The sequence below is a fragment of the Peromyscus maniculatus genome, chromosome 6, assembly GCF_049852395.1.
Source record: "Peromyscus maniculatus bairdii isolate BWxNUB_F1_BW_parent chromosome 6, HU_Pman_BW_mat_3.1, whole genome shotgun sequence".
Taxonomy (NCBI): domain Eukaryota; kingdom Metazoa; phylum Chordata; class Mammalia; order Rodentia; family Cricetidae; genus Peromyscus; species Peromyscus maniculatus.
The window spans coordinates 81335048-81345831 of record NC_134857.1 but is presented as its reverse complement, the minus strand read 5'-3'; the positions used below and the strand labels follow the sequence as shown (position 1 = coordinate 81345831).

General features: G+C 53.0%; 1 protein-coding gene across 2 annotated transcripts in view; it reads left to right on the top strand.

The window, feature by feature from the left end:
• Window positions 1-332: 332 nt before the first annotated feature.
• The window catches only part of Ptgfrn (prostaglandin F2 receptor inhibitor), a 75058-nt gene continuing 64606 nt past the window's right edge, over window positions 333-10784 (top strand). The window contains exon 1 of one of the 2 annotated variants that reach the window (XM_042279607.2): window positions 333-495. In XM_042279607.2, coding sequence (XP_042135541.2) covers window positions 348-495 — 148 coding nt within the window. In that variant the 5' untranslated portion in view covers window positions 333-347. Of the gene's footprint in view, window positions 496-553; window positions 1023-10784 lie in introns of those variants that run through there. The other variant, XM_006989089.4, reaches the window with a different exon arrangement.

Below are 10784 nucleotides of genomic sequence, written 5' to 3'. Positions count from 1 at the left end.
GACATACCATTTGAGCACTACAGCTAATAATAGGATGCTGTGGGCTTTCTTTTTCTTTTTTTTATGGGTACCTTTGTTGGAAGTTGTTCTAATTAGTACCACAGGGACAGACCCTGGAGAGGAGGGAGGTGGGCCAGGAGGAAGGCAGGCCCACCCAACTACATGGTGGTGGACACTCAGGCCAGAGCCTTGGAGGATCTGATGCGTGGCTGAGAGTCCCTGGCCAACTCTTCCCCAGCACATCAGGTCTCTGGACCATGAGGGGGTGGGAATTCACAGCCTTTGAAGCCCTTTCAATCCTATCTGAGTAATTATTTTTAGCAAGGGCTAAGCAGGTGGCGGGTGGCATGCTCAGCTGGGGACCGGAAGGTGTACGTGTGGGTTGCTGGCTGCTAGACACTCGTGGGGATTCCACAGCGAAGGAATGCCGGACGTCCCGGGATGGGGCCCAGGCGATGAGGTTTCCAGACAAGTCTTCCAGGCCAACTTTTAAAGGTCGGAGGAAAGTTTCTCGAGGAGTGGGGACCCGAGGGGAAGGCAGGGTGGGCTCGGGCATCTCCTCCCCTTTAAGCGGGTGGCCCCGACGCCTCCTCCGTTACCTGGAGCGGGGAGGGGCTTGGGAAAGTTTGTGTTTGTTGCTGGCAAAGCGCCGAGTGGGAGGCGCGGGCGGGCGGACGCCACGGCTCTTCCTTTTTGCTTTCGGGAGGCGGTCGGGCTGTGCCCTGGGATCGGCGGGGCCGGCTCCGGGGCCCGGCGACTGGCGGAGGGCGGGAGGGGAGGAGGCGGAGGGCCGCGCCGAGCCAGGTGCGCACGTCCGCGCCGGCGCTGGGTTTGCTCGGCCCGCAGGGAGAGCGGAGCAGGCGCGCGGCCCGGCGGAGCAGCCGACTCTGGAGCAGCCGGAGCTGGAGGAGGAGGAGGAGGAGCGGCGGCGGGGAAGGAGGAGGAGGCGGAGAGTCGCTCCCGCCGGCCGAGCATGGGGCGCCCGGCGCCGAGGCCCCTGCTGCTGGCGCTCCTGTCGCTGGGTGAGTGCGCGTGGGGTGCGGCGGGGCGCGGGGTCCTGGGGGTGGGGGCGCGGCTGCAGCACGGGGCCTGGGGCGCCCGGGGTGCCCGGGGCGGCTCCCGGGAGACCCGGCTCCGGAGTGCGGGGTCGCCGGCCCGGTGGGGAACGGTGTGCGGCCGCCGGGAGCCCGGTGCACATCCTCCTGGGCCCGCGCGCGGAGTACCCGGAGCCGCCCGGCCTGGCGGAGCCGGGTCCTCACGTGTGCCGGGGGAGTGGCCCGTGGCCGGTTCCCCGACAGCGCTCTCTACCTGTTGGCCGCCGGGAACCGGGCTCACCTTGAACTCCCGGCCCCGGAAGATGCGGGCGGCCCCGGCCCGCGTGCACGGCTGGGCGGAAATATGAGCCTTTGCTGTGCCCCGCCATAGCCGCGGCTGGTCCGGATCGCTCTGCACTCCTTAGCCCATGCTGAGTTGCTTTTCTAGGGGAGCAAGAGAATCCAACTTCCTTCCACGAAGGTCACTGGGTGGCCCAGAGCGTTACAGTGACAATCGTGTACCGTCCCCGTCATTTTAGTTGTGGCTAGATCTGCCTCAGTGTTTCCTTCCAGCTTTTCCTGAAGCCGACTAGGCTCTGATTTATACACAAAGACCCGAGAGCCCTGCTTCCCCAACTTTTCTACCTGTTACTTCCCTTGTTACTGCCCCTTTCTCTTCTACCCTCCGGAAACCCTTGGTGCCTTCCCGATGTCCTCCCCCCACCCTAGGAATCTTTCCTGGGCTTCCCCACCTCTCTCCATTTTCCATTCACTCCTTACACAGACACCATCTTCACGTAGATACACACAGGGTGATCTTAACCAGCCACGAGATGTATTTATTTAGTGCCTGCCGTGGTACAGGAAGGCAGATCCCCAAGTGCGGTTATATGGTTGGATCCTTGTGATCAGTGTCATCTAGGACAAGCGGAATTCCAGACTCAGCCCTAGGTTCCCTTCCAAGCCTCTGCAGAAGACAGAGCTCAGTCCTTAGCAGGGCACGTGTTGTGTGTTGTCTATCCCAGCCAGGCCTCAGCTGCATATAGGCTAAATTACTGCACTTCTGGTGGCCTGAGGGTCCCAGTGGAGGCCTCCCTCCACCACCCCCTTCCTGCTGGCATTAGGACTTCACTGTCCCAGCCCCCATGAGTCCTGGCTGCCTGCAAACTAGTCTTTCTTAGCTGCTAGTGTGATGCTTTACCTCTGAGGGCTTTTCTGGAAATGACTCCCTCCAAGACCTCATCTAGCCACAATTCTTCAGCCACAGCCCATATACAGAAGGCATCCCGTGGTCCTCTGGTTTCTGATTCACACTTTTTAAATTTTCCCCTGCTAGGCGCCTGCCCTTGGAAGTTCTGTGTTTGTTGCAAATTGCTGGGGATGGTCCACACCATGTAATTGGCTTTCGTGTCCGGGTCAAGCAGGGCCACGGCCCTATGGCTGCACAGATTGTGCAGGGCACCACTCCCATCTGCTACTCACTTTGTGGTTTATGTGAATGACTTTTCCTAGAGTGGTCAGTTTGCAGTCTGTGTATGGACCAGTTAGGAGGGTAGCATGGGGTAGAAGTTTAAAAAGAATGCCCTGGAGCGCGTTGGGGTTGTAGCTCTGTGGAAGAGGGCTTGTGTAGCTTTGCTAGGCTCTGGATTCCGTCTCTCATTCCAAACAAATACACAAACAAACCACAGCCAACAACACAGGGAAAAAAAGCACAGCTTGGGGAAATTGTGGTAGTATACTCATGCATCCAACCTTGATGAGACGTAAGGAGTTTTGGGAGTCACTGGCTAGTGCAGATTCACCAACAATTCTCTGAACTATTGATGTGCTGCCTGCAAACTGCCCCTTGGCACCTCACTGGGTGCAGCTTCCGTCTGAACCCAGAGGCAGCCTCCCAGTCTTCCATCATTCTCCAGACACATTGAATCCGGAAATGGAGTGTGTTGGTAAGCACGATCATCTTCCCTCAGGTCTTGCTCCCAGGATAGAATCTTGATGTCACTGCTACTTGCTTGGCAATCGTCTGTTCTGTGACCTCCACCTGTACCCGGGCCCTTTGTTTTGTAGCTTTTCCCAAGCCACAGGTTCAAGCTGTGTCCACCTTCTGAGGGAGCCCCACACCCCACTCATTCCACAACCCCGTCTTAGCCAAGGTCCTGGAGGTGCCCCACCAAGCCAGCTTCTGACCCCTCATGTTGACCTTTTTTCCTCCAGCTCCCTTCTAAGGTGACCATTTTTCCGGTGGATGATTTTGGGGCTCTCTCCTGTGTGCACTGAGCTCTTGTGATTTTCCTACCAGAGACGCCTCTTGTGCTCACTCCCTACTCTTTCTGCTTTAGCTCTTTCATTCTAAGCACCTGTTTGCTAACATTCATGGCCTCCCTTGGGCCTTCTAGCCCTCCTCCTGGCTTCTTCCCTGTGTATCTCCCTTTGCCCCGGAAGCTCACATCCCCCTTGAAGCTCTCTAAGCCCACCGACCAGGATCAGGCCAGAACTGCTCAGTCTCAGCTCCTTGTCTGTGTCGCTCCTTCATCCCTTATTCGACATGCCATTTCTTAAGTGCCTGCTCTCTGTGACAGTGTGTTGAGTATTGGGAGTCCCCCAGCAAATGACCAGGGTATAGCGCCGCCTCATTGAGTGTTTGATGAAGCTGAGTGGTCAGGTGATAAAAATAATACCACCCCTGACACCAGCCCGGCACTGGGGGAGAAGCAGGGAGGAGGGGGGGGCGATTCATTTTGTCTTGGGTTGGGGTTGCTTTTGCTGAAGAGGTGACATTTGAGCTGAGCCTTGAGGATAATTAGAATTTTGAAAGGAAGGCTAGAAGAGCGTCGCGGGCTCTGGGGAAAAGCAGAAAGTGTGGGTGAGTGAAGTGTGTGGCTCCTTCAGAAATGGCACCCGAGTTCCGTGTAATGGGATGGGAAGAGGATGAGATGATTGGGCTTGGGGGTGGGGTGGCTTAGGGGGAGGTGCCGGAGACTCTGTGCGCTGTGTGGACTAGTCTGGCCTGTGAATTGTTGGCTCCCTGGGGGTGGCCAGGCAGCCTGTGTTTTATGTCATGGCTTCAGTTCATGACACTGATTGTCATTGTCTGTCCCTGGGTCTTACGTCTCCACCTGATTTATCTCCCAGGGCCAGGGACCCCATTGGTCTTGCTCTCTTTCTATTCTCTTAATAATAGGTGGTCTAACACATAGGGAGTGTTTGACCACCTGGACACCTGTAAGTAGGTAGCCATGAAGAGCTTGCTGGGTGAGACTAACACGACACGGGCCGGCTAAGTCCTCAACTGGTGTGCAGCGTCAGACCTAGAGATTGTGGAGGGTGATTGATATATTCTCTATAGCTTAAAAGAAGTTGCAAATCCACTGAAATAGCTTTTAAGTGACACAAGCATCACATCCATATTTTCAAATTCAATTTCTGTAAAAGAGTATTATGCTAATTAGGCAGGTTAAACTGCCTTAACAGATACACTCCCGCTCCTACCTAGCACGGTGGCTCAAACAATAGGACTTTATTTTTTTCTGTAACAGTGGCCAGGGAGTGCTCCTGAGGGAAAGCTTGGGTGGGCTCTTGTTTCCTCGACACTCTTCTGGTCCCAGGTTGGTGACCCCTTTAGCTCCCGGTTTTTAAGATCACTATATTTTTTCATGCTTACTTTTCCAGCCCCTCCAAGGATATCCTTTTCCAGCTTGGATATCGTAATGGACACTTCATAGGCCAAGCTTGGGAGTGATGCCATTTTTGTGCATATTCCGTGGGAGACAGAGTGTATCTGTTAAGTTCCATGTCACACTAGCTGCAAGGGAAGCTGAAAAACACAGAGGAACCTAGCAGCCATCTGCCAGCCACTGCAGAAAACGGAAGGATGGATTTGGGATTTGGAGGGGCACCAAGCAGTCCTTGTCAATTTTAGAGGATGCATGGTACAAGATAAACTAAGTCCTTTTTTGGGTGGTATTAGAGAATGAAACCAGGACCTGTACACTCTGCTGTTGATCATCCTCCCCAGCCTTGTTCTTTTCCGGTGGCCTTCTGTGAGGGTTTTACAACCTGAAAGGCACGGAGCACCAGTAGCTGTCACTTGAGTGTCAGGCTTTTGGATACGCTCTGGCTCTGTCAGTCATCAAATCTTGGGAAAGGTTCAGTTATTGTCATCTTCTAGATGAGGGACTAGGTGCCCAGAATAGTGGAAGAACATGTTCAATCATGGCCAAACTCCATCTTGTCTATGCTAAGGATCACCTGACCATGGTTCACCATGCCCATTATGCTGCAGACTGTTTGAGATTCATTTAGATGAAGAAAAGATGATCATGGGTAGACAACAAAGCAGTCATTAAAAATAGGATCCGGGGCGTGCAGGGCCCAGGTGCCATCCAGAAGGGAGTAGTGGTGTCAGCATGCACCTCTCAGATGTGACAGTCTGCAGCCCGTGCAGGTCCTCATGCCTGCTCAGAGGAATGGGGCTGATGTGAAGCTGGCTGCTCCACAGGGCACTGGATAAGGAGGAAAGCTCGCAGGAGAACCATGCGTGAATCCCTCTAGCTTAAACAGCCTTTGAAGTGCTGTGGTCTTCAGAGATTCCTTGGCACTTATTTCAGCCTTGTTAACAGAATTCCTGTATCTGCCAAGCTGATGAATGCTTGCCCTGGCTATAATTATTCTTATTAGCTTGCTGGATAGGAGCTGTAGCTGTCGGTGATATTCCTTACAAGGCAGTTGGGCTAGGCGGCTTTTATATGGCTATTTGGTTGTAGTGATGAGCTGCTGAGCTGATTTCTCTCCCTATAGCTGAATCTATACTTACGTATTGGTGCAGCGTCTGGCAGTGAATAAAGTGTGGGCTTGTCTGTCGGAGTGTGTCTGCGTCTGCGTCTCACTTTATCAAATGAAGTTGGTGGAAGCTGTCAGGACCAGTTCATAGCTGTTTGGTTTAATTGCATTGGTTTCTTTAAGGCAGGGCTGCTGCTAGGCCATTTGACTCGGCTTTGGGAAAATAACTCGAACTGGCAAAAAATTCTAAATAATTTATCTTCTGGAAAAGGCGAAGTGCTGGAGTTGGCACATTCGGTGTTTTTTTGTGTTTTGTTTTTTGTTTTTTAGGTTTTTTTAGATCTTGGACTACCCCCCACCAACACATCCACACATCAGTTGTAGTCTTTGGGAAGCAGCAGGCTCAGACCCAGTGGCAAATGCTGTCCCATCCCAACAGTGTGATTTCCAGGAGACAAAAAGACAATGGAAGGGTGTATTTCTGTTCTTTGAATGCTGATGTCTCCCAGTGCTCCCGGAGTGTGTGTGCTGGATCACGGAGTCGCTAAGTGGCACGATTCAAGTTTAAGCACGACATTCCGATGCTGTACCTGCAGTCTGTTTTACACCTCTGTAAGCAGGAACGTGGAAGTGTTGGCATCGCTTGGAAGGTTTCGGGGGATCGAGGGACCGGGCATCATCAGGTGCTCTGCTCTATCTTGGGTGAAGCTGGCTGAGAACGTTAAAGAGCGTCCGTGCTCACAGGTTCAAGGTTCGTTGCAGAGTGTGTGCTGCCGTGGAATCTAAATGATACAGAAGCACTTTGCGGACAGAGAGGTTACGTCTCAGACCTTAAAAGCAGCCATGAGCCAAGAATGTCTTGGAAATGGTTCTTCCTTAAAGCTGGAGTAGGCCAGCACTTCGCAGCCTGTGGGCTGGGTGAGGGATCCCCGTCCGTTTCATGTGGGTTGCAGGTGTATCTGTATTCTGGTGGCCGGCCCTGGGAGCCCATGATCAAAGGTGGTCTCTAAGCCCTTGAACCTTGGAGACAGTATCATTGCTGAATGCGATGATGAAGGCTAGTGGATATCGCTTTCACTTAGGGAACCTCAGCACTCCCACCCCTGCCTCAGGATGAGCTATTTGAAGATGGAAATGGAGTCAGGTTTGATGGTCTCTGCTGCTAATCCCAGCTTTATAGAGGCAGAAGCAGAAGGTTCAGGGCTAGCCTGGGTTGTATAGGGAGACTTTGGGGGCCGGCGGGGGGCGGGGAGAGAAGAGAAGCAGCAGCAGAAGAAAGTAGGAAGGGAAGGAAGAAGCTAAGCAGCTTGGTGGCAGATCCTGAGCCCGGGTCGGTTTACACAGGTCGGCATCTTGAGTGCTGGGGGACTCAGAAGTGACCGGAGCAGGGCAAACTCAGGTCTCCCTTACGTGGTGACACAGCGTACTAGCTGTGAGGTTAGGACCTTCACGGAAAGTGGGTCCAAGAGTTGGTTTGACAGCAGATCAGGAGGGAAAGTTCTAGAAGTAGTCATCCGAGGCTTGGGAAAAGAGCGATGAGCGCACCCCCTTGGAAGTGAGGCAGAGATGAGTGGGAGCGTGCTAAAGGAGGGAGTGGGGGCGGAGAGCGCTGCTGCAAACCAGGATAAAGAGAGAAAAGCGTGGGCCCGGCGTGGAGGTTCTCGTCTGTGGATGCAGGCCCCGAAAGGCTGTCCTTGGGTTGGGACCCTGAAGTTTGACTACGCAGTCAAGGTGGGGTTGAAAACAAATGCTGAGGAGTCAGTGGGTCAGGGAGGACATTCTTGACACCGGGGGGCCCACTCACGGAGGGGCAGGTGGAAGACTGCTGTGGAGGTGGCATCTGTTCAGTGTGGTCCAGGGGACACGGGCGTGTGGAAGAGGCACCTGGGAAACCAACCCGAGAGAGGAATAAGCATGGCTGAGTCCTAGGTGGACTCTAGAGAACAGGGACACGAAGTTGGAGCCCAACGCAAGTTCTTGGCTTTGCACGGTCCAGGGAGAGTTGGGGGGAGGAACAGGCAGAATTTGTGAGCAGTGGTTTAGTGTGGAACATGGTTCCTGAAGTCCTCTCAGCCTCCGAAGCCCTAGAATGTCCCCACAGTCCCCAGACATTGTAGGGAGAAGTTTTCTGTATGGTTTTTTCTTTCTTCTCTGCCTGTCTAAAGTTTTTGGGTATTATCTAACGTCTGAATCAGTAGAATTAACTTACTCCCTGGCATTTATTTTTGTGTCTTGTGGGGGTGCATGCGTGCATGCATGCATGTATGTATGTGTGTGCGCACGCATGCGTGCGTGCATGGCTTGCTGGCCCGAGAGCCCCAGGGATTCACCTATCTCCCCCGCACTAGTGCTGGCCTTACTAATGTGCGTCACACCTGGCTTTTTACCTGCGTGCTAGGAATCAGACTCAGGTCTTTGTGGATGTGTGGCAAGTCCTCAGCTTACTGAGACATCTCATTTAGCTCCTCCCTTGGGTGAGTTTTGGAAAAATTATTTTAAAACAGAGAAAGAAAAGTACTTGTGGTCCTGGGCTTTGTGCATGCTCTGCCACTGAGCCACACGTCCAGCCCATCAGTGCCATTGTGTCACCCATCTCTTTCCGTCCGTATTACCGAAGAAGGCTTCAGGAATTTGTTACAGACAAATGATTACATGTATGATCTACAAACTCTGTACTCAGTACCCTTCCCACCCCACCCCAACTCCCAGTTGAAAAGAACTTACGTGGAGAAAAAACAATTGGGTCTAGGTTTTCAACCAGCCTTCCCTTGAACCCTGCCTCCTGGACTGTGTGTGGACCGTAGGCAAGTTGCTTTACTACTTTGAACCCCACTTTCCATCTCTGGGAAATGGGAAGAGTGCCTCTCTTGTAGGATTATCATCAGTATAAAAATTATCTTTAAAACGCAAGCATTCCAGTTAATACATACACATTTCTAGTGTTGTCTGGGACCACAGCAGCTCCCCGGGGGGACTTTCTAGACCCAGTCTAATCTGCTGAATCTGAGTCTGCCTTTGAACATATTCCTAGGAGGCTCGGCTGCACACTAATGAGTGGGAAGTTCTGGTCTGTGAGGGTGCTTAGCACACAGAATATATGGCAGCCCGGCTTTCTCAGTGAGCACTGGGGCAGAGGTCACGGCGGTGGAGCGGGTCAGCGCTGGGCTTTGTGGACGTGGGAGGTACTCAGTCAGCAAGGAAGGACGGGGATAGTGTGGGCACGCAGCGGAAACGGCCAGCTTGGTTTTGTGTTTAATCCACCAAATTTGGCACCTAGGAGGGATGACATCATGCCTTTCCATGGAATGAGGTTAGAAGGAAGGGGGGACCAAGGACTCGAGGGAGCCGCTGAGAACATCACAGGGAAGGTTGGCCAAGGAGAGCAAGCAGGACAGACAGGTGACTGAGACTTCAAGGCTTGGTGACTCGGCATGGGATTTGAGGGTCCAGAATCTAGAAGCTCCAATATTAGAAGTCTGTGGGGCGATAGATGGGACAGCCAGTCGCCAAGGAAGCATCTCATCAGTCTTCCTGCGGTTTTGGTCAGTTTAGCTCCAATAGCGGACTAGGGTGGGCCTCAGCAAGAGCCATGCAACTTTTTAGAAGCCTCAGTTCCGGGTGTGGTGGGGAAAATGGTGAAAACTGGTGAATGCGATAAGCCAGGGCTGGGGAGCAACCGATAGAAGAATTCTCTAGGAAATTCCTTCTCTCCTCTATGTAGTGTTTGGCGTGGACCAGGCTTTACACTTTCCGTGTATTGACTTGTTGAATAGGCTTTGTAACCACACCATTATTAACCTCACTCGGTAGGTGAGGGAACCAAGGCACAGTGAAGTAAATTGCCCAGGGTCACACTGGAAGTGACAGCTGTTGAAACAAACGCACACGTCAGTCAAATGGATCTCTACACACGAGGAGGAGCTGATACAAGCAGCTAGCGTGTGCTAACAATCGTCTCACTGTCTTTTAAGACCCGAGGCTTGGATCCTGGCCTCCTTCCTTCTCCTCACTAGTTTCTTGACCTTGAACAAATTGCTGAGTAGCTCTTAGCCCCTGTGAAAAGGATTAGTTTAGCTGGTCCTGAAGGGCTCCCCTTCCATCTCCAGACTCCTTGGAGCGTGTGGACTCCCACGGTCGGCCATATGGGCCTCTTGGTTGGTCCTGGCTTTGCTGGCTGCTTGCCATCTTCCCCAGACCTGTTCAAGTCTGCAGCTCATGCCTGGGTGTTGTGTCCCGCTTGGCTGGCCTGGGGCTGGGCACCGGTTGGTGCCACCAAGGGCTTTTCTGTCTGTAGTGTAGAAGGAGCCACTGGCCCTCCTCCCAGCTCATTTCCTGTGCTGTGAGATGAGATCTCTTTCTAGGCTCTCTGGGGTTCAGGGGTCCTCATCCCCAGGTTAGCCAGGCTTCCGGACTGATGTCTAGGGGAAAAGAAAACCATCCCAGAAATGGTAAAACCCATACAGCATTTGAAAGTGGCTGACTGTTAATTATATTACTGCCCATTTACGTGTTGGCGCTGTAAAGTTTTGATTGAGGATATTCAGGGTTAGTAGGTGGGGATTATGTGATTAAGTCCCGACCTTCCGAAATGTAACTTGTGTTTTCTTCTACCTTTATCCTTTGGGTCTCCTACAGAGCCTGATGGATGGCTCTGCCCTACAGGAATGTGCTTGCGCCTGTGCGCTTACCCAGCTGGTGCCCTCTCCTTGTTTATCTCCCTCTCCCCTCCCTCCCTTACTGCTCTCTGTTTCCCTGCCTGCTCCTGCCCATGCTGGCTTCAAATGCATGGTGTCCCTGCTTCCGCCTCCCAAGGGTTGCAAGCATGTGTCACCCTGTCCATACAGCAAGAAGGGATACAGGTATTTAGATGCATCTCACCACTGACACAGTTCTGGATTTGACACCCTTCCTGGAGGGGTAGGAGCGTTCAAATTCTGACACCCTCTCCCTCCTCCCACACGAGCCCTGGGG